Here is an 18,388-nt window from a genome sequence, read left to right on the forward strand (position 1 = left end):
GACACAGAAATTTGGGGACACAGAAATTTGGGGACACCCCTTTTGGGGACACCCTTCCAACAACGGCAGCGTGGGTCCCTCTGCAGTGCCATCAGGCAGCTCGGGGCTGGGGGGGGGGGCCTGGAAGTGAGCCCAGCACGGGGAGGGGGGGGGACACCAGCGGCCACCCGGTGCTGCTCGGCCACAGGGCTGGAGTGCCACCTCTTGGGACAGCAGAAACCAGGCGGGCAGGCGGCGTCTGCTTCAAATTTTAATGAAAGAAATAAGTTAATAAGTTAATAAAGTGAGGTAACTACCGCCGGCTGGGGAGGGCTGCGGGGACCAGCCAGCCCCTGAGGAGGGGGGGGGGGGGGCTGCTGAGCGGGGCTGGGGGGCGAAGCTGTCGCATGCACCCTCGCCCCAGGGGCACCCACAGCCCCCCCCTGCCCACCAGGCACCCATGGGTGGGTGGAAAGGGACAGGGGGGTGCAGCAGCAGCAGCACGGGGGGGCTGCAAGCTCGGCCCTCGCTGGCCACATGCACTAATGAGGCTAACGAGCAAGCTCGGGGCAACCCCAGAGTCCCCCCCCCCTTTTTACTAGGAGCAGAAGCATCCCTGGGGGGGGGCTGGGGAGGGGGTGGAAATCCCACAGCCCGACGCTGAGAGAAGTCCCAAAAGCCGCCCCCCCCACACACCACGGGGAGCACCGGGGGCACCAGCCCCGGCTCTGCAAATTTTGGCACTACCACGGTCACCCCCAGCCCTGCGGGGCTGGAAACCAAGCAGCGTGCAAGGGGGGGGGCACAGGGACACCCCCCCTCCAAAAATAGGTTTGCCACCCAGCCCTGAGTCCTCAGGACCCCCCTTGGGGAGCAGGATCCAGCCCTGTGCGCTGTCGGGGGGGGGGTTGCTTATTGCCTACCATGGCCCCCCCGGGGTTGCTGTTCCCGGGGGGGGGCGTTGCATATTCAGACATTATTGCATATAGAATATAAATATAAATATCAATATCATTATCTCCTACCTACGTGTTGCCCTGGGAGCATGCACGGGGGGGGGGGGGGGTGAGGGTCAGCCCCCTGCCCCCCCTGCTCAGCACCGCAGCGAGGGGCTGGAGCCTTGCATAGCTTTTGGTGGCCCTGGGGGCGAGCGGGTGGCACCGGGGCAGGACCCTGCTTTTTTTTTGGGGAGGGGGGGGGGGGCTGGACACTTGCCCTGGCTCTGGGGGGCTTCCACACCCCCCTGGGGGGCTCCTCCACCCCCCCCAGCACGGTCAGATCCTGCCTGCACCCCATCCCTCTCCCACCGTGCGCCCTTGCGCAGCGCAAAACCCAAGCACCACGGCGCTGGATGACACCGGGGGGGCTCCTGCGCCCCCCGTACCCTACCCCATGCCCCCCCCGTGGGCTGTCGGGGTCCGTCCCCGCCGCCCTCAGTCCATGTTGGCGCTGGCCGAGCGGGAGCTGCTGAGGGTCTGTGCGGAGGCCGAGATGTCCTCGTGCTCCACGGGGCTGTGGTAGTCGGAGGTGCTGTCGGGCTCGCCGGGGGGCACCCGCACGGCCCCCAGGCTGGAGGAGTTGCTGCAGCCTTTGCGAAGGCACTGCGAGTAGAGGCCGAGCAGCACGTCCAGCTTGTGCTCGATCGACTGCACCTGCGGGCGGGCAGCACTCAGCAGACCCCCAGGAGACCCCCAGGAGACCCCCAGGGGACCCCCAGGGGACCCTAGGGGACAGGGAGGTGCCCGCCGGTGGCCGTCCCCTCCTCACCTGCCTCTCCACCTTGGCCACGCGCCCCATCATGCTCAACTCATCCACCGGCTCCGGCTCGGGCGCCGCTTTCTCCCCCTTCTCCCGCGTCTTCTTGTCCCCAGCGGGGCCCCCCCTGCCCACGATCTGGTCCACGCTGTCCCCAGGGGACACGCGGGACCGTGAGGTGAGGGACGGGCACGGCTCACGGGGACGCGTCCTGCGCGTCACGACGGGTGGCCACGGGGCTCGTGGGGACAAACGGGGGGGGGGGGGGGGGGTCCTGTAGGAACCCGGAGCCCCCCCCCCCGCCCACCCCTAGGGTCCCAGCTCACCGTGTCTGCAGGCTCTTGATCCTGCCCAGCATGTCCAGGTGGCCGGCCGAGTACTGCTCGATGACATCCTTCACGTCGTAGGGCCGCAGCGTCTCCTTGAACTTCCTCTTGGCCACCAGGAATTTCAGGATCCTGCGGGGACAGCGGGGTGGCTGCGGGCACCGGGGTGGGGTGGGGTGGGGGGGCAGAACCCCCAAGCCCCCATGGGAGCTCATCCGGAGACGTCTGCTCATCCCAAACGCCGTTTTGGGGACAGAAGGGGCAATATAGGGGACGCGGGCTCACCGCACAGCCCTGATGAGGGTCTTCACCGCCGGCAGGATGTCCTCGAAGGCCAGCTCGCAGGGGGGGCTTTTCTCCTCGCCGCTGTCCTCCGGCGGGCAGTCGGCTGCGGGAACAACAGCAGCACATTGGCAGAGCTCAGGGACCCCCCCCCCATAATGGGGACCCCCCCCCAGACCCGCTCCAGGGGCTCACCCTCGGCCGGGGGTCGCGGCTTGAGCCGGAGGGAGGCTCGGAAGCGCGTGCGGTCGTTGAAGCTCCAGCTCTTGTGCACCTTGCTGGGGCTCGAGGCCTCGGGGGGGTCCTCGGGGCTGGGGGAGCGCTGCAGGGGGGGCCCCAAGTGCTGCCGGCCCCGGCCGCCGGGGGGGCCCAGGCGGATGCGGTCCCTGATGCCCATCTTGGTGCTGCGGGGCAGAGGACGGCAGCGTCAAGGTGGGGAGGGGGGGACACAGCAGCGGGGGGGGAGGACGGGGCTGCAGAGCCCCCCCGAACACAAATCGGGCACGAGCTGGGGCGCAGGCGTCACCGTGCAGGAGACTGAGCCCCTTCTGATTTCTGAGAGCAGAGAAAGGAGGAGACAGACGGACGGGGGACAGACGGGCATGGGGGGGGACACGCAGCAGAGCAGCCCCCACGGAGCAGCCCCGCTCCTGCCCCAGCTCGGCTGGCACGGGGGGGGGTCTGGGGAACCCGGCCAGGCCCCCCCATCCTCCTCCTCCTCTTCCTCCTCCTCCTCCTCTTCCTCCAGCACCCAGCTCCTGCTCTGCTCCCGCGGGCTGAGCGCAGCCGCCCCCCTGCAGCCCCAACGCGAGCTCTGCTGGCTTGGGGGGGGGACACAACAGCCATGATTTATGTAGGACCTACACAAACACACCGCCTGGCGCGACGAGGGACCGCGAGCACGCTTTGGCACATGCGAGGAGGCCGAGCAGAAAGGGGCCCAGCTCCAGCCAAGCCGGAGCTGCAGAGGGGTCCCCAGCAAAGTGGGGTGTGGGGAGACCCCCGCCCGCTGCACGGGGGGCTCCGGGAGACCCGGGCACCCCCCTCGACTTCCCCACCCAGGGGCACCGGGCTCCTGCCTTCATCGGGGCCATCAGACAGGAGAACCCAGCACGGCTCAGCCGTGCCACAGACGGAGAAACCGCGGCACGGCCACCACGGGTACGGGACCCAAGGGGGGGGAGCCAGCCCCAAACCCAACCCAAGCCATGCAGCCCCTCAGGACGACCCCGCTCTGCCCTCTCTGCCCCTATTTCTGCCCCCCCCAACCCAACCCCGCGGGCAGCCCCGCATGGATCCCATGCACCCGGCGGCTCCTGGCCCCGGTACCTCCGTCTCCACGTGGCCCACGTCCTCGGCTTACCACTACCCAGCTGCCTGGGGTCGGGGCAGGCACGGGAGGAAAAACAGCGTTAGGGGGGGGGGGGGTGGCCGGCACGGCTGAGAGCCCCCCCGACCCCGCACACCCCGCTCCTGCTGCGAGGAGCTGGGCGCCGCTGTTTGTGTAGGTCCTGCATAAACACCAGCGTCTGCCCCGCAGCTCCGTAAAAAAGCAGGGGTGGGGGGGCCACGGGAACGATCCTGAGCCCTGGTCCTCGTGGGGTCCCCCCCCCCCCCCCGGTGCCCGCTGGCCGGGGCGGGCGGCTCGGGGGCGCGCGTTTACCTGAGGCTCAAGCACTTGTGGGGCCGCGCGTCCTCCTCCTGCCAGCTATGGGGTGAGTCGGGGGGGGGGGGTGCAGAGAGGGTTTGGGGATTTGGGGAGGGGTCGAGGGGACGGTGAGGAGAAAGACAAGGGGAGATGTTATGAGAGGCGATGCTCGCGGAGATGGGGCCGGGAAGATGGGTGCAGACACCGGTGCTGCCGCAGGAGGAGCCCCCCCCCCCCCCGAGCCCGTACTCACCTCGGGACCCCCTCGGCCCCACAGGGGGGAAACTGAGGCACGGGGCCGTGGCGGAGCAGAGCCCCCTCTCCCTACCTAACCCTGCTGCCAGCACCGATGCCCTGGGGCCAGGCTCGGTGGCTCTTCGGAGCTCAGGACCCCCGGGCACCGTCCCAGCACCGCGGGGGGCTCCACGGCGTTGCCAAAGCGTCCGTCCAAAGGGGCCAAAATTGGCACGGGGTGGGGGGCCCCAGCGTGGCTCTGCCGGGACAGAGGGGCCGGGGGCTGCTCCGCCGAGGTGCCGGGGGTGGCAGCAGGTGGGGACACGGAGGAGAGGGCAGAGACACGGAGCTGGGGGGGGGCTGCTCCCTACCTTTCCCCCGAGCAAGGCGCGGGGACGGCGCTTTTCTGGGCAGAGGTGAAGGGGTGATAAGGCGGCGGTGGGGCTCCGTCGGGCCATTTTCTCACCTCTGCGTTCCTAAATCCTCCGTTGCGGGCTCGGTGCAAGTGCTCAAACATAAGGAGCAGCTCTCTGAGGGCGGGGTCAAACGGAAAGAGGGAGAAATTTAAAAAAAAAAAAAAAACAACACAAAAAAAAAAAACGCGGCGAAGCAAAATGCGGGGGGGGAGCGAAACAAGGAGGGAGAGGGGGCTCTGCAAAACAAAGGGGGAAAAGGGGAAAAAGGGGAAGGAAAGGGGGAAAAAGGGGAAGGAAAGGGGGAAAAAGGGGAAAGGGGGAAAAGGGGGAAGGAAAGAGGGAAAAAGGGGAAAGGGAAGGTGGAAAAAGGGGAAGGAAAGGGGGAAAAAGGGGAAGGAAAGGGGGAAAAAGGGGAAAGGGGGAAAAGGGGGAAGGAAAGAGGGAAAAAGGGGAAAGGGAAGGTGGAAAAAGGGGAAGGAAAGGGGGAAGAAGGGGAAAGGGAAGGGCTCCCACGCAGCCTGCGGGGCTGAGAGGTGATGGCACCACTGGGAGGGGACGGGCAGGGGACAGGCAGGACGAGTGTCCCTGCTGCGGGGAGCTGCCCCCAAGTGCCCCGGGGGCTCGGGAGCTGCTGGAGCAGCCGGGGGAGGCTCAGACCCCGCGGGGATCGAGCCCGGCCCCGTCCTCACTCTGCTGGAGGAGAAGCGGCTCCCGGCACAGCAGCGATGCACCGGGGGCACCGGAGCTCCTCGGGGGCTCGGCTGTTAGGAAGCCTGCTTTTGGGGGAAGTAAAGAGCAGAACAGAATCAGAGAAGTTTGTCATGGCAAAAAATAACACATGAAGTGAGCGGCAGCAGAACGCAAAACCAAAGGTGGACGGGAGGGGAGGGCTGGGAGCACGCAGGGCATCCGGAGACGTTTTGGGGTCCTGGCTCACACGTGGCAGCAGAGAGTTTGGGAGGTGAAAGCGCCGCAGGACGGGGCAGGGGGCTCCCCACTGAGCCCCCCCGGGTCCCTCTGGCTCCTGGCTTGCTGCAGCCCCACCGCCGCGGCCGTGGGGTCCCCGTGACCGGCAGCACCGTCCCCTCTCCCGGAGGAAGGCAATGGATGGGGTGAGAGGTGGCGGTGGGATGGGTGCTGTGGGGTGGGGGGGTGGGATGAGGATGCATTTGGGTTTTGGGCAGCCCCTGAGCTGCGGCTCCGGCGTCCTGGTGCTGAGCAAGGAGCCGCTCGTCCCCGCGGTCCCCACCGAGCTCTCGGCGTCCCCACGTGTCCCCTGGTCCCTGCGGGGACCCTCTGCGAGCCCCCCCGCCGCCTCTTGCCCCCACCCTGCCTACCTGAAGGAGGGCAGGAGGCTGTCGTAGTAGCACCAGGTGGCCGCCAGGTACGCCCGGCTGGCGTCTGTCGAGTAGAGCCGCCACGCAGCCTGGGCAGGAGGGAGCCCGCGGGCATCAGGGCCGGCCCGAACCCCCCCTTGCTGTCCCTCCTGTCCCCCCCACGGGGATCTGTGGTGGCACAGACCCCCCTGGGGCACCCACGGGTGTTGGATGGAGCTACCTGGATGAGGTTGGCTGCAGGCGTGCGCCTCTTCTCAAAGTGCTTCTGCCGGTGCTGCTCCTGCACCTTGAGGGCGAAGCCGGAGCCCAGGATACCCTGGAGGATACGGGAGGGGATGGGGTCCGCGGAGGGTGGATTTTGCCCCTTTTCCCCTCAATTTTTGCCACGTGGAGGGGTGGGGGAGCGTGCCCCTTCTCTCCTGTCCTACTCACGGCGGGCAGAGCGAAGAAGGAGATGCCGAGCAGGGCGAAGCCGGCCGCCAGCATCCTCCCCAGCCACGTCTGCGGCGTCTTGTCCCCGTAGCCGATGGTGGTGAGCGTCACCTGAGCGGGGACAGACAACGGGGAGCCCTGCAGGGAGCTCCCCCACACACCCCACAGCCCCGTCCCACCCTCCTGGTCCCCTCCCGGGGCTAGAGGGGGGGGGTCCTCGCTTACCGTGCCCCACCAGAGGGAGTCGGCGTAGGTGGCGAACTGCGCGTTGGCGTCCTTCTCCGCCAGGTAGACGAGGAAGGAGGCGAAGATGAGCACCAAGAAGCCGATGTACCAGGCGGTGATCAGCTCCTGGTGGGGCAGCGGGGGTGAGCGGGGTCTGGGTGAGGTTTGGGGGGGGACGACACCGGGACCCCCCTTCTCCTCGTCCTCACCTTGCTGTGGGCGTAGACCACGGAGCCCAGCAGCTTCCAGGTGCCGCCGCGGCGGTCCATGCGCACCATGCGCAGGATCTGCAGGAAGCGCATGCTGCGCAGCGCCGAGGTGGCGAAGATGTTGCCCTGCGTGCCGGCGGCGATGACGGCCACCGAGGCGATGAAGACGATGAAATCTGGAGGGCGGAGAGGGCGAGGGGTGGGGCGCGGGGGGTTTATATGGCCTGGGTGATGCTCAGAGCCCCCCAAATCCCCGTACCCTGTCCCCCAAATCCCTGCACCCTGTTCCTATCATGGAGGCGAGGGTCAGTTGTGGGTTTTTTTATTGGCACGGGTGATGTTGAAAGCCCCCAAATCCCTGCACCCTGTGCCTATCACGAGGGCAAGGGTCAGGTGTTGGGTTTTTTATGCCCTGGGTGATGCTCAGAGCCCCTAAATCTCTGCACCCCATACCTATCACAAGGGAGAGGGCTGGGTGTTGGGTTTTTTATGGCCTGGGTGATGCTCAGAGCCCCCAAATCCCCATACCCTGCACCTATCACGAAGGCGAGGGACAGCTGTGGGGGATTTTATGGCATGGATGATGCAGAAAGTCCCCAAATCTCCGCACCCCGTACCTATCACGAGGGCGAGGGGTGGGGTGCGTGGGTTTTTATGGCATGGGTGATGCTCAGAGCCCCCAAATCCCTGCACCCCGTACCTATCATGAAGGCGAGGGTCAGTTATGTGGGTTTTTATGGCCTGGGTGATGCTCAAAGCCCCCAAACCCCCTCACCCCGTACCTATCACGCAGAAGGGTTTCCGGGCAAAGCGGAGCCTCCCCCGCCAGCCCCGGTAGCGGCAGCAGCAGCCGGCCGCCCAGACGCGGACGATGTACTCCATGCCGAACACCACGATCATGACAAATTCCTGCAGGGGGGGACGAGCGGGGTGAAACCAGGAGGGCAGGGGCCGCAGGACGGCACGGGGAAGCTTTGGGGGTGCAAAAGGAAACCGGGACCCCCCCCGGGACCCCCCAAGTGACACAGCTCCGAGCTCCGGGTGCAGGGCCCACAGCCGTCGAGGCTCCCCGAGCAGCCCAGCCCTACCTGTGCCAAGCTCAAACTGAGCCGGGTCCTTTTCCTCCTCCGTCAGCATTGTCCTCGAGCCCCCGTTCTGCTTACTTGGGGGAACGTCACCAGGACCTGCCCGATTTAGTCCCCGCCGCTCGCAAGAACCCCGGCGTCAGCCGTTTCTGACACACTTTGGGGGAAAGTTGCCTTTTTTTTTTTTTTTTATTTTTTTTTATTTTTAGCCCCTCCTGCCCTGCCTCCCCACCCCACCGAGGGGTCACCCCAAGCCTCCAGGACCCCGCAAGCAGCGAGGCCACCCCACAGAGTCCCCAATGTGCCGGGTGGCATCGGCATCGCCACCGGCATCGGGCAGCGGTGGAAGCCACGGGGCCGAGGGCTGGGAGGGGGTCTCCAGGAGGGGGCTGCGGTGGTTTTAGCACGGGTGTGCCCCCCCCCCCCTCTCTTACCAGGATGAAGAGGCACTCGTTGGCCAGCTTCTGGTGCTCCTGGATGGTGGAGAAGACGGAGAGCACCAGGCAGCTGAAGACGAGGAGGAAGCTGCAACGAGAGCGCACGGGGGTGGGAGGGTGTTGGGGGGGGTGGGAGGGTGTTCGGGGGGTGGGCTGGGGGGGGTCCGGACCTTCCCCGGGGGTTGAGGCTGAGCCTCTCCGAGGCCGGGCTTTGCCCCTAGGGGGAGGCAGGGAGCGGCTCGGGAGCGCGCAGGGTGCGGGGATGCGCCCGGAGCGCGCCCCGAGGAGCCCCCGGGAGCCGCTGCCCGAGGGTCCCGCACGGAGCCCGGCCGGGGGGGGCGGGGGGGGGGGGGCTCGGGGTGGGCAGGAGGAAGAAATTCGGCCCCCCCCAGGCTCAGGAGGCCCCCAGGGAATGGGGGTGCCCGGCTTTGGGGGTGCCCGAGGCCGGGCTGGATGGGGCTGGGGGCAGGGGTCGTGCCCATGGTGGGGGGGCTGGAGCAGAAGATCTCGGAGGTCCCTTCAACCCGAGCCATTTTGGGGTGTTTAATGCCCAAAAATACCCAGGGGAGCACGGTGACAGTGTGCAGAGGCAGGGGATGGGGCAGGGGACCGAGACCCTCCCCAGCATCCTCACCCTCTCACCCAGGAGTGGGGGCTGCAGGGGGCACCTCGGACACTGCCCGGCCCCCGCTCACAGCCCCCCCGCTGCCACTGCTGGCACCAGGAGCGATGTCCCCAACGGGACAGGCAAGGGGGGGGCTTTAACACCTTGCTGCTGGGCAGGCGGAGGGGACCAGGGGCCCCACAGGACCCCCCCGTGATGGGGTCATGTCCCCAGGCCACCCCACAGCACACAGGGGAGGAGGAGGAGGAGGAGGAGGAGGAGGAGGAGGAGGAGGAGGAGGAGGAGGAGGAGGAGGAGGAGGAAGGCCCGGCTCCAGCAGCCGTGGGGCTCGGTGCCAGGCTCTGCCGCAGCCCTGCGGCCTCTTACCCAAAACAACCGCTTAAAAAAAAAAAGCAGGGCAGGAGCTGGAGGGCCCCCCCCGGGCAGAAAGGGGACCAGAGCCACTGTCCCCGCTGTCGCTGCCCCCATGGGGACCTGGCACTGCAGCGGGGACACGGAGCCACTTGGGAACAGCCGGGACCCAAGGGCAGAGTCAGCAGGGAGCTGCTCCGAGGCTGCCCGTCCCGAGAGCTGGGGCGAGACCAAAGGGGCTTTGGCCCACTTAAAATAAAAAGGAGGGGAGAAGAAAAATAGATTCTGGAGCTGAGGCAGACGAAACTCTCCAAAAATACATTATTATTTTTTTTTTTTTCCCCTGATCCAGCGATTCTAAAAATGGAAAGCGGAGGGTTTGTGCCACCGGCCCCACGTGATGGGCGCGCAGAGGGCTCCGCTCGAGCCGCCTTGCGTAACGGCACGGGGGCACCAGCACTGGCTCCCCCCCCCGAACTGGGCACAGTGGGGACAGAGCTGGGAGCACAGCCCCACCACGGGCAGCACCGGGGCTGCTGGTGCAAGCAGGGTGGTCCCAGCACCCCCCCTGACCCCCCCAGCACCCGGTGCAAGCGAAGCCCCCGGGACCTGCAAGAGGCGCTGCGGAGAGCGCAGGGCTCGGCTCGGCACCGTGCTGCCCGACGCCGTCTCGGAGCACTTTCTCGTCTCCTCTTGCTGCTGACACGGAGATTTGGAGCTGAATTGGCTGCCCGGGGTGGCTGAGGGGCTGAAACCAGACCTGCACGCCTGCAGGAAGGCACCACGGGGAGAGGTGTCCGCCGGGACGATGCTCGGTGCCCTCCTGGATGCTCGGTGCCCTCCTCGGGAGCACCCAGGCCAAGGGGAGGTGGCTCAGGCACCGAGCGCTCAGGAGGGAGCTGAGAGGTCCCCGGCAGCACTGCATGAACCTGGGCAGGCTGGGATGGTGCAAAAGGAGCGAGAGCCAGACCTGGGTGAGAAAACAGCCTGAAGGAACCCGGCCGGTCCCTTCCCCAAAACCGCTGCCACGAGGGGAAATCGGAGACGAGGCTGAGGGCAGAGAAACGCAAGGAAACGGGAGAAGGGCTGGGAGCAGGGCAGAGCTGGAACAACACACACCCAGACGAAGGGGCTGGGGGCATCGCAGCCCCATGCGATGCTCCGAGGTGCTCCCCAGCTTTGGGGCCGGGGGCTGCAGCCATCCCCTGCCCCCTGCATGATGGGCACAGCCTTTTCCCTGTGCAGGAGCTCTTCCCTTAGCAGCTGGGGGCAGCAGCAGCTCGCCGGGCTCCCCGCCGCGCCGACGCTCGTCTGGAGAAGCAAACCCAAACCTTGGCCGAGCCGCCCAGGGCAGCGCCTTTGTGCACCATCAGCAGACAAACGTTACACAAGCGGGATTTGGCAGGCAATGACACGGGCAGCGGAGCGCAAAGCAGAAGAGAATGCAGAAATCTCCCAGCCTGCGAAGATTTGTGCCTCTCGCCCAAGCTGGGGCCAGACAGGGGGGGTCTCTGATCCCTGGCACACGCTGGCCCCGCTGGGCACCCTCCTAACCCGAGCACCGCACGGGCACCGAGCTGGTTGGGGTCACCGTGCTGCAGGAGTGATGGAAAGCCACCCCGAGAGCTGCTGCCCCCAGTGCCACCCCCCCAGGGGGATGCTCCTGCCCGGCCCCCGGCCCCACAGCGGGGTTTTGTGAAGGACACGATCGTGGGAGGCCCCCACGGCCCCGCAGGGAAGGCAACTTTGTGGGAACACATCACCTGCTGGGAATTAACTCACAAAGCTGGGGAAAGAGCCTCCGCCTGGCTGCTGGCACTGCCTAAGCGGCTTAGGGGAGGATCAGGTGCTGGGGGGGCAGGAAAGGGGCCCCCCAAAGCCCCCCCCCCATGTCCCAAATGCTGAAGCCAGGGGCTGTGGGGGCACCTCCTGTGCCTCCCCACACCCTGCAGGCACAGAGCTCGTCCGCAGGAGCGCTCCTCCCGCCGTGCCCCAAAAATATTAATTAAAACCCAGCAGGGGAGGGGCTGGTTGGAGAAAACGAACCTCCTGGCATTAATCTTCATTAGGGCTGCCTTCGCCATATGCTCCCGGCCGCTCTGGCGGCAGGAGAGGGGAAGGAGCAGGTGAGGTGGGGAAGGTGCTGAGCTCAGGGAAATGGGATGGGGTCAGCCAGGGGCACCCCCAGCACCCCGAAAGCTGGGCTGAACCCCCCCCAGGCAGATAGCCTCCAGCCCCGGGGGCTGCACCAAAGGGGTTTGGCGAGGCTGGGAAATGGGGGTGAGGTTTGGGCACCCCCGTGCCCGGTCCTGCTGCGGGCAGCAGCAGGGCAGAGCGCGGTGGTAACGGGGTGGAAGGAAAACACCACGTGCCGCAGAGCAAACAGCTCGGCCTGGGGACGAGCCCGGCACGGCCCCGAGATGGAGAGGAATCAGTGGCACCGCCAGCCCTGGCACCACCGTGGCACTGCCGGGTCCCCGCGGTGCTGGGTGGCATCGCTGGGTGTCCCCAACCTGCGCACCAAGTCCACTGGGGGGACAAAACCACCCAAACCTGGCTGGGATGGGGACGAGGATGGGGTCAGGGATGGGGACGGGGATGATGCTTTGCCCCCCGCACCCCCAAACCCGCCAGGCTCAGCACCCCGAGCACTGCCTGCAGCTGTATAAACAGCGTGTCTTATAAATCCCCCGTCCCTCACGCAGCAGTCTTGCAGGAGAGGCGGTGCAGGAGGCCTGTCTGCCCCGGGGATATAAATATCAGCGCTGGAGCCGGCCTGTTTGTGGCCGTAACCATGGCAGGGGCGGCCACCCCCTCGTCCCACAGCGCCGGGCATTGCTCGTGGCCACGCAGGAGCTCGGTGGCTGCTCCTGCCCAGCACCCAAAAAAAAAAAAACACCAATCCCTTGGGAAGGGGAAGGAGCTGCCCTAATCGCTGCCGTGCCTCCAGCTCGGGGGGTGCACGAGGGGGAGGTGGGACCCGGGACATGGAGCCCGGCTGGGGGCTGCACGGCGCATCCCGTGGCCGCGCAGGGACCCAGTGTCACCGCCCAGAAGGGATCTGGATGAGGTCCCCCGCTCCGTGCTTCCCTGCCAGGTGCTTTGGTGAAGGCAGCCAGGCACGGACTCGCTGCACGAGTGACAAAACCCTGGCACTGCTGCCCTGCACGGCCGGGCAAGCATCGTCCTCCCCCTGCCGAGCCCCGCGCGGGGCCACGCCGCGCACCCTGCGCCCTCGGGTGGGTGCCAAGAAGTCCCCGAGGCCTTCGGGCTCCGGGCAGAGCGAGCCGGAGACTGAGAGCAGCATCACACATCGCCCACCCCGGGGTCTGTGCCCCTCGTCGCCCCCCGGCCCCGTGTCCTGGCGGGGGAACGGTCACAAGGTTCCTGCGGACGGTGCCAAGACGCTCACACGGAGCAGCTGAGATAGTTTCGCTCTTGAATCATCTGGCAAGCCACGGGCTGAGGGGAGGGGGGAGGAAAGGGAGCGAGTTCCCAGACCCGTTCCCGAGGGGCCGCGCACCCCAGCACAACAGGAGGGGGACAGGAGACCCCCCGAGGGCATCACACATGGGGGGCAGAGGGGGCAGGTCGGGGCGCTCAGCCCCATTCCATCCCCTCGCCCCAGGGCACAGACAACCCAAACCTCTCCAAGAGCATCCCCTCGGGGTGGGGGCTCCCCATCCACGCAGCTGTCCCCCCCTGTCCTCACCACTGGGGCCAGACAGGCCCAGACCCCAAAACCCTGCACCTTGTGCTCGGGGTCCGGCAGGAGCAGCTGGAGGGGAAACGAAGAAGAAAGAGGAAAGAAGGAAATCGATGTGCAGTTTCACGTTGCACCACAGCCACTTCATTTTATGCCCCAGCGACGCTGCGTCAGGTTCAGCAAACTGCTGCGTCGCCTTCTCCTTCCCCTGGCGTTTTCCCCTGCACCACAGCTCTCATTTCAAGCTGGGACGAGAGGACAGGGGGTGGCCCTGAGGGGGCCCTTTGGGACCACCAGGAAGGAGCCCTGGCTCCGAGGGCGCAGCTCCAGCAGCCGAGGGTCCCGGCCTCGCTGTCCTGTTTCATTTTGGCCACCCACGTGCAGCAGTTGGGTTTTCTTCCTCCTCCTCCTCCTCCTCTCCAAAAGGAGCCACCGTGCGGGATGCCAGCGGCTGGGGACGAGCCAGGTCCCTCCAGAGCAAGAGTGACAGCGAGTTACAGCCCGGAGGAGCTCAACACCAGAGGGTTTTGCAGGGCAGGCGGAGGACAGCCAGCACCCAGCAGGAGGTGAAGCAATTCCCCTGCAAACCCTCCGGGGCTCCAGCCCATTAAACGGCCCCAGGTGGGTTCGGCAGGGCCCTGCCACGTGCCGAAGCATTAAGCAGTGCTCGGGTGCTGTCCTCCACCCCCCGTGCCAGCAGGGATGCCCACGGCCCCGCAGCCAAACCAAGGGGCACCACGCGCCCACTTCCAGCTTTGGTCTACCCTTTCCCTCCACGTCCTGGCCCCGTCCCCATCCCCAGGGGCAGGGAGACCCTTCCCCAGGAGGGGGGTAAATAGGGGCACAAAAGTTTGGCACCGTCCCACCGGTGCCCCCAGAGCAGCCAGCACGGGGAGGCGCGTGGATTACCCCACCCCGGGGGCTGCGCTTTGGGCAGGGGTCCGGGGATGCTGCCGGTGCTGCTGGCTCGGCCTTCCCCATTTTGCTCCAGGTCAAACCTCACTAAAACCTGTATTAAAGAGCTCCTCTAAGGGCTGGAAACGTGCTGAGCTGAGCTCCTGGTGCAGCTCCACGCTGCCAGAGCCCCCTCTCCACCGGGGCAGGGCACCCGTGGCAGGGCACCGCTCCCCCCGGGGCTTTGCTGGCACACGCAGGGAGGACAGAGAAAGAGGAAGCTTTGATTTGCCTCTGGCCCTAAATCCTGTCGGTTAAGGCTCCAGCCACGCTCCCAGATTTTCCCTGTAAGCCCCAGGCAGGAGCTGGCACCAGCTGAGCCCAGGCTCGGTGTGGTCAGCATGGCCCCAAATCAAGGGGACAGAGGGAATGGGGCCACCACCACCCCCCCCGGCTCTATTTTTGGGGCAGGACGAGGGGGCTGCAAAGATGTGGCAGCAACAAACCCATCCCGCGAGGGGGGGGGACCAGCATCACCCAGCCCCCAGCAGCCGCTCGGGGAGGATTTGGGATCAATTTCCCCGCAGGAGGAGACTGGACTTTGCCAATAAGCGGTATCAGCTCAGCCCGGCTACGTGCTCCCAGACCTTAAACTGCTCGGAGGAGGGAAGCTCTCCGCTTCTCAGCGGGTATTTCCATTTGAGCAGTTTCCATTTTAGCAGTTTTCAGCCCTGTCTGGGAGCCAGGCTGCTGGGGAGGCAGCGCGCAGCCGTGGACGGGTCCTGGGCCCGGCGCTGCCCCGACCTTGGGCGACCTTGGGGCATCTCCCGTCCCTCGGTGTCCCCCGAGCAAGAGGGGGTAACGCCGTCCTCCTCGTCCCCAAACCTATCCTCAGGCGTCGAGGCACACAGATCGCTCCTGCAAACACCGGTACCCAGCGCTGCGACAGCTTCACAGCTCCCTTCTGCCACGGGGGAGAAAATTTGGAAGCCAGAAGTGAGCCAAACTCCCTGGGACTTCTTTTCGGAGCGGGCAGCCCTCTGTGCGCCCACCGCGGCGCCTTCCCATGGGTTTTTTGGGGGTCCCGGACAGCCCGGCAGGGATGGGGACACAGGCACAGCCACGCAGCCCAGCCCTTGAGGGCAGGTGGGGCTGGGGACGGGCACGATTCCCATCCCCATCCCAATGATTCCTATCCCAGCCAGGTCCAGCCCCAGCAGACGAGCACCTTGGAGCTGCCCCGAGCCGTGGCACTGTCCCCAATTTGGGGACAAAGCCACCTCCTGGTGGTACCCGCAGCTCCATGGCTCTGCAAGGGGACCCGCTCGGTTCGGTGCTGCTGTTTTTGGGGGAAAAACACCCGCTGGGAGAAGGCGCTGTGGGAGGAGGAGGAGACCTGGGCCCACACAGAGGATCCCAGTGCAGAAACCCAGCAAGAACACACAAAAAAAAGCTTTGTCCCCCCCTCCCCAAGCAGGAGGTTTCGGCTGCCACCCCAAACTCCCTGCTGGAAAAGCTTTCACGGGCAGCACTTGCAGCGTAGGGATTATTTCCAGACCACACTGCGGAGGTGTCGGCAGCCCTTACAAATGGGGCCCCGGGCTCCTCTCGTGGCTCCCCGGGGAGCTCAGGTGCCCTGCGATCAAGTGACAAATTCCTCCTGCCATCGCAAAGTGCTAACTTACGCAAGACCCACTTTCCTGCCTCTTAACGAGCTGCAGCCCCGTGCTCCCCGCTAACGAGCGGGCACCGCTGCGCAACGGGGCCGGGGAGGCAAAATTTGGGGCTCCCACTCCGTGGGGAGCCGTGCCCAGCAGGGTTGAAGGGTGCACACCGAGTGCATGAGAGATTTTTGGGGAAAAACATCACTTTCCGCATGGCTACGGCCGGGCAGGGAGTAGCAGCATCCCAGCAGGGTCCCAGGTGGGGGCGGGCAGCGCAGCCCTGCACGGAGCCCCCCAGCCCCTGGGTGCACCCTCAGGGGGGTCCCAGCCCCCTGAGGACACCCCAAGGGGGCAGAAATCCCCTTGAGCCCGTGCCTCCGCTGATGGCCGGGCTGGGGAAGGGCCCAGCTCCTGGAGCATCCCCGGGACGTGCCGGGGACCAGCAGCACTGGGGACCACGGGGGGGACATCTCACGGGGCACCACTGCCAGCCTTTTACCAGGGAGAACCCCCCCCAAAAAAAAAACATCTCCCCCATCCCACCTTGGCACAGCTCAGGGGGTGCCAGGAGGGGACTTTTGGGTGCCTGCCCCACGGCCACCCCACGGGACAGGTCCCCGGTGGCACCCAGAGGTGCCCTGTGCCCTCTCCACGGGCCCCCCACCCCCGAGGGTCCCCATGGACTCACAGGGGATGGGGACAGACCGAGGGGGTGCCCCCAGCATGGCGCAGAGCGGCACCGGGGAGCCGTCGGGGGCTCAGCACCCCCTCAGCACCCTTTCTCAGCCCCCCCCCGGCTGGGTGCTCGCCCCCTGCCCGCTCCCGGAGCTCCCCAACTCGCTGCGCACCCGGCGAACCCCACAGGGGCGCGCGGGGAAGCTCCGGCCCCCCCCCACCCCGAGGGCGTCCCTCTCCTCAGCACCACCCCGCCACCCCCGGGAGGTCATAGCCCACCCCCCCAACCCCCCAACCCCCCAAAAAACCCCAAAACCCCCCCAAAACCCCCCCCAAAACCGAAAGGGTCCCGTCCCGCGGCACTCACATAAAGGCGTGGTACACGAAAGCCCCCCCGCGGGGCCGCTCCAGCACGTTGTACAGGCAATTCTGCAACCTCCGCCGGCACCGGGGGGGTCCGGCGGGGCGGGGGGCACCGGCAGCAGCAGCCGAAAGAGCAGCAACAGCAGCGGGGGAGGCAGCAGAAGCAGCGGGGGGGGCAGCCCCGAGGCTCGGAGCCGCCAGCAGCCCCCGGCGGCGGGGAGCGGGGGTCCCGCCGGGGCCCCCCCCGCTGTCGGTGCGCACCGCCCGCAGCCGCTCCCCGCCGCTCCCCGCCGCCCCGGCCATGGCGCCCGGCCCCGTTCACGCCTCCCTCATGGCCCCCCCCGAGTCCCCCCCCCCCCCCCTCTAGAGCCCCGGAGCCCCGGGCAGGCTCCGTTTAATCCGCGTCCCCCCCCCCCGTTCTGTCTCCTCCTGGTTCTCTCTCCCCGGTCACCTGCCTTTAGCCGCCCCCCCCCTCCCGGTACCGGGACCTCCCCCCCCCCTCCGGTGCTGCCCCGCCCCGCAGCACCTGGCCCCCGCCCACCCCAAGCCGGGGGGGGGATTTGGGGGAGTCCGCAGAGGTGGCAGCCCCCGGGGGGAAAAGGGGAGGGGGCGCCGCTGGCTCTCAGTGGGGTCCCCCCCCCCCCCTCTCTCCGGTGCTGCTGGGGGACCCGGTCCCATTCTGCCCCCCCCCGAGCCCGGTGGGGAGGGTCCGCTATGGGGGGGGGGGTGTGGGGCAGCTCGGAGGGAGCGTCCCGAACCGCCAGGGATGGAGCAGCCCGGGGGGAGCATCCTAAATTGTAGGGGATGGAGCATCCCGGGGGGGGGACATCCTAAATCACAGGGGATGGAGCAGCCCGGGGGGAGCATCCCGAATTGTAGGGGATGGAGCATCCCAAGGGGAGCATCCCAAAGCACTGGGTGCCGAGCACCCCAAAACACCAAGGACGGAGCACCCCAAGAGTGAGCATCCCAAACCATGGGGCATGGAGCATCCTGGGGGGAGCATCCCAAATATCAGGGTACGGAGCATCCCGGGGGGACCATCCTAAATCACAGGGGATGGAGCAGCCCGTGGGGAGCATCCCAAATTGTAGGGTATGGAGCAGAGCACCCCAAAGCACCAGGGATGGAGAATCCCAAGAGCGAGCATCCCAAACCATGGGGCATGGAGCACCCTGGGGGGAGCATCCCAAATTGTAGGGTATGCAGCATCCCAAGGGGAGCATCCCATGGGTGCTGAGCACCCCAAAGCACCAGGGCCGGAGCACCCCAGGATCCCCAATTCCTCCCCTGTCCTCGAGGTCCCGCGCACCCACAAGGGTTTTGCTCTGCCACCGTATTCCCCCGAGCTCCCCCGCTACCAGATGGGGAAACTGAGGCACGCTGCAGCCGGTTCCCCCCCCACACACAGCCCTCGCCCCATGGGGGGTGCCCCGGGGCCCCGAGCTCCAGGAGAGGAGCGCAAGTTCCAGCTCCGGGCGGTGAATTATTTAACGCGGTGGTTGGAGATCCTGGCACGGGCACGGGGCCCTCGTGAGCGCTGCAGTAATGGGGTCGGGCTGGGGGAGCACGCACAAGAAATGGATGGTTTGATTTTGAGGGGGCTCGGGGGAAATCGTGCTGGCCAAACCCACCCCGAGGGCCAGCCTGCAAAACCAATCTCCCCCCGAGGATGCCCCACAAGCACCCAAGGGTGCCCCAAAAGCACCACGGCACCAAGACGGGCTGTAACCGTGTGGATCCAA

The 18,388-nt window shown here is 66.9% G+C and overlaps 1 protein-coding gene across 1 annotated transcript; it reads right to left on the minus strand.

The window, feature by feature from the left end:
- Nucleotides 1-1,193: 1,193 nt before the first annotated feature.
- On the minus strand, nt 1,194-16,946 carry KCNQ4 (potassium voltage-gated channel subfamily Q member 4; the record flags this gene model as incomplete). Its single annotated transcript, XM_084300583.1, has 16 exons — nt 1,194-1,631; nt 1,747-1,882; nt 2,061-2,192; nt 2,346-2,448; nt 2,538-2,746; nt 4,006-4,050; nt 4,596-4,754; nt 5,978-6,066; nt 6,198-6,293; nt 6,410-6,520; nt 6,635-6,760; nt 6,844-7,019; nt 7,626-7,752; nt 8,363-8,453; nt 16,648-16,716; nt 16,846-16,946. 16 exons carry the CDS (start codon nt 16,944-16,946, stop codon nt 1,413-1,415), a joined length of 1,989 nt encoding a protein of 662 aa, XP_084156709.1. The 3' UTR covers nt 1,194-1,412.
- Between the last annotated feature and the right edge of the window lie 1,442 nt (nt 16,947-18,388).

Source organism: Netta rufina (genome assembly GCF_964035555.1).
Source record: "Netta rufina genome assembly, chromosome: 23".
NCBI lineage: Eukaryota > Metazoa > Chordata > Aves > Anseriformes > Anatidae > Netta > Netta rufina.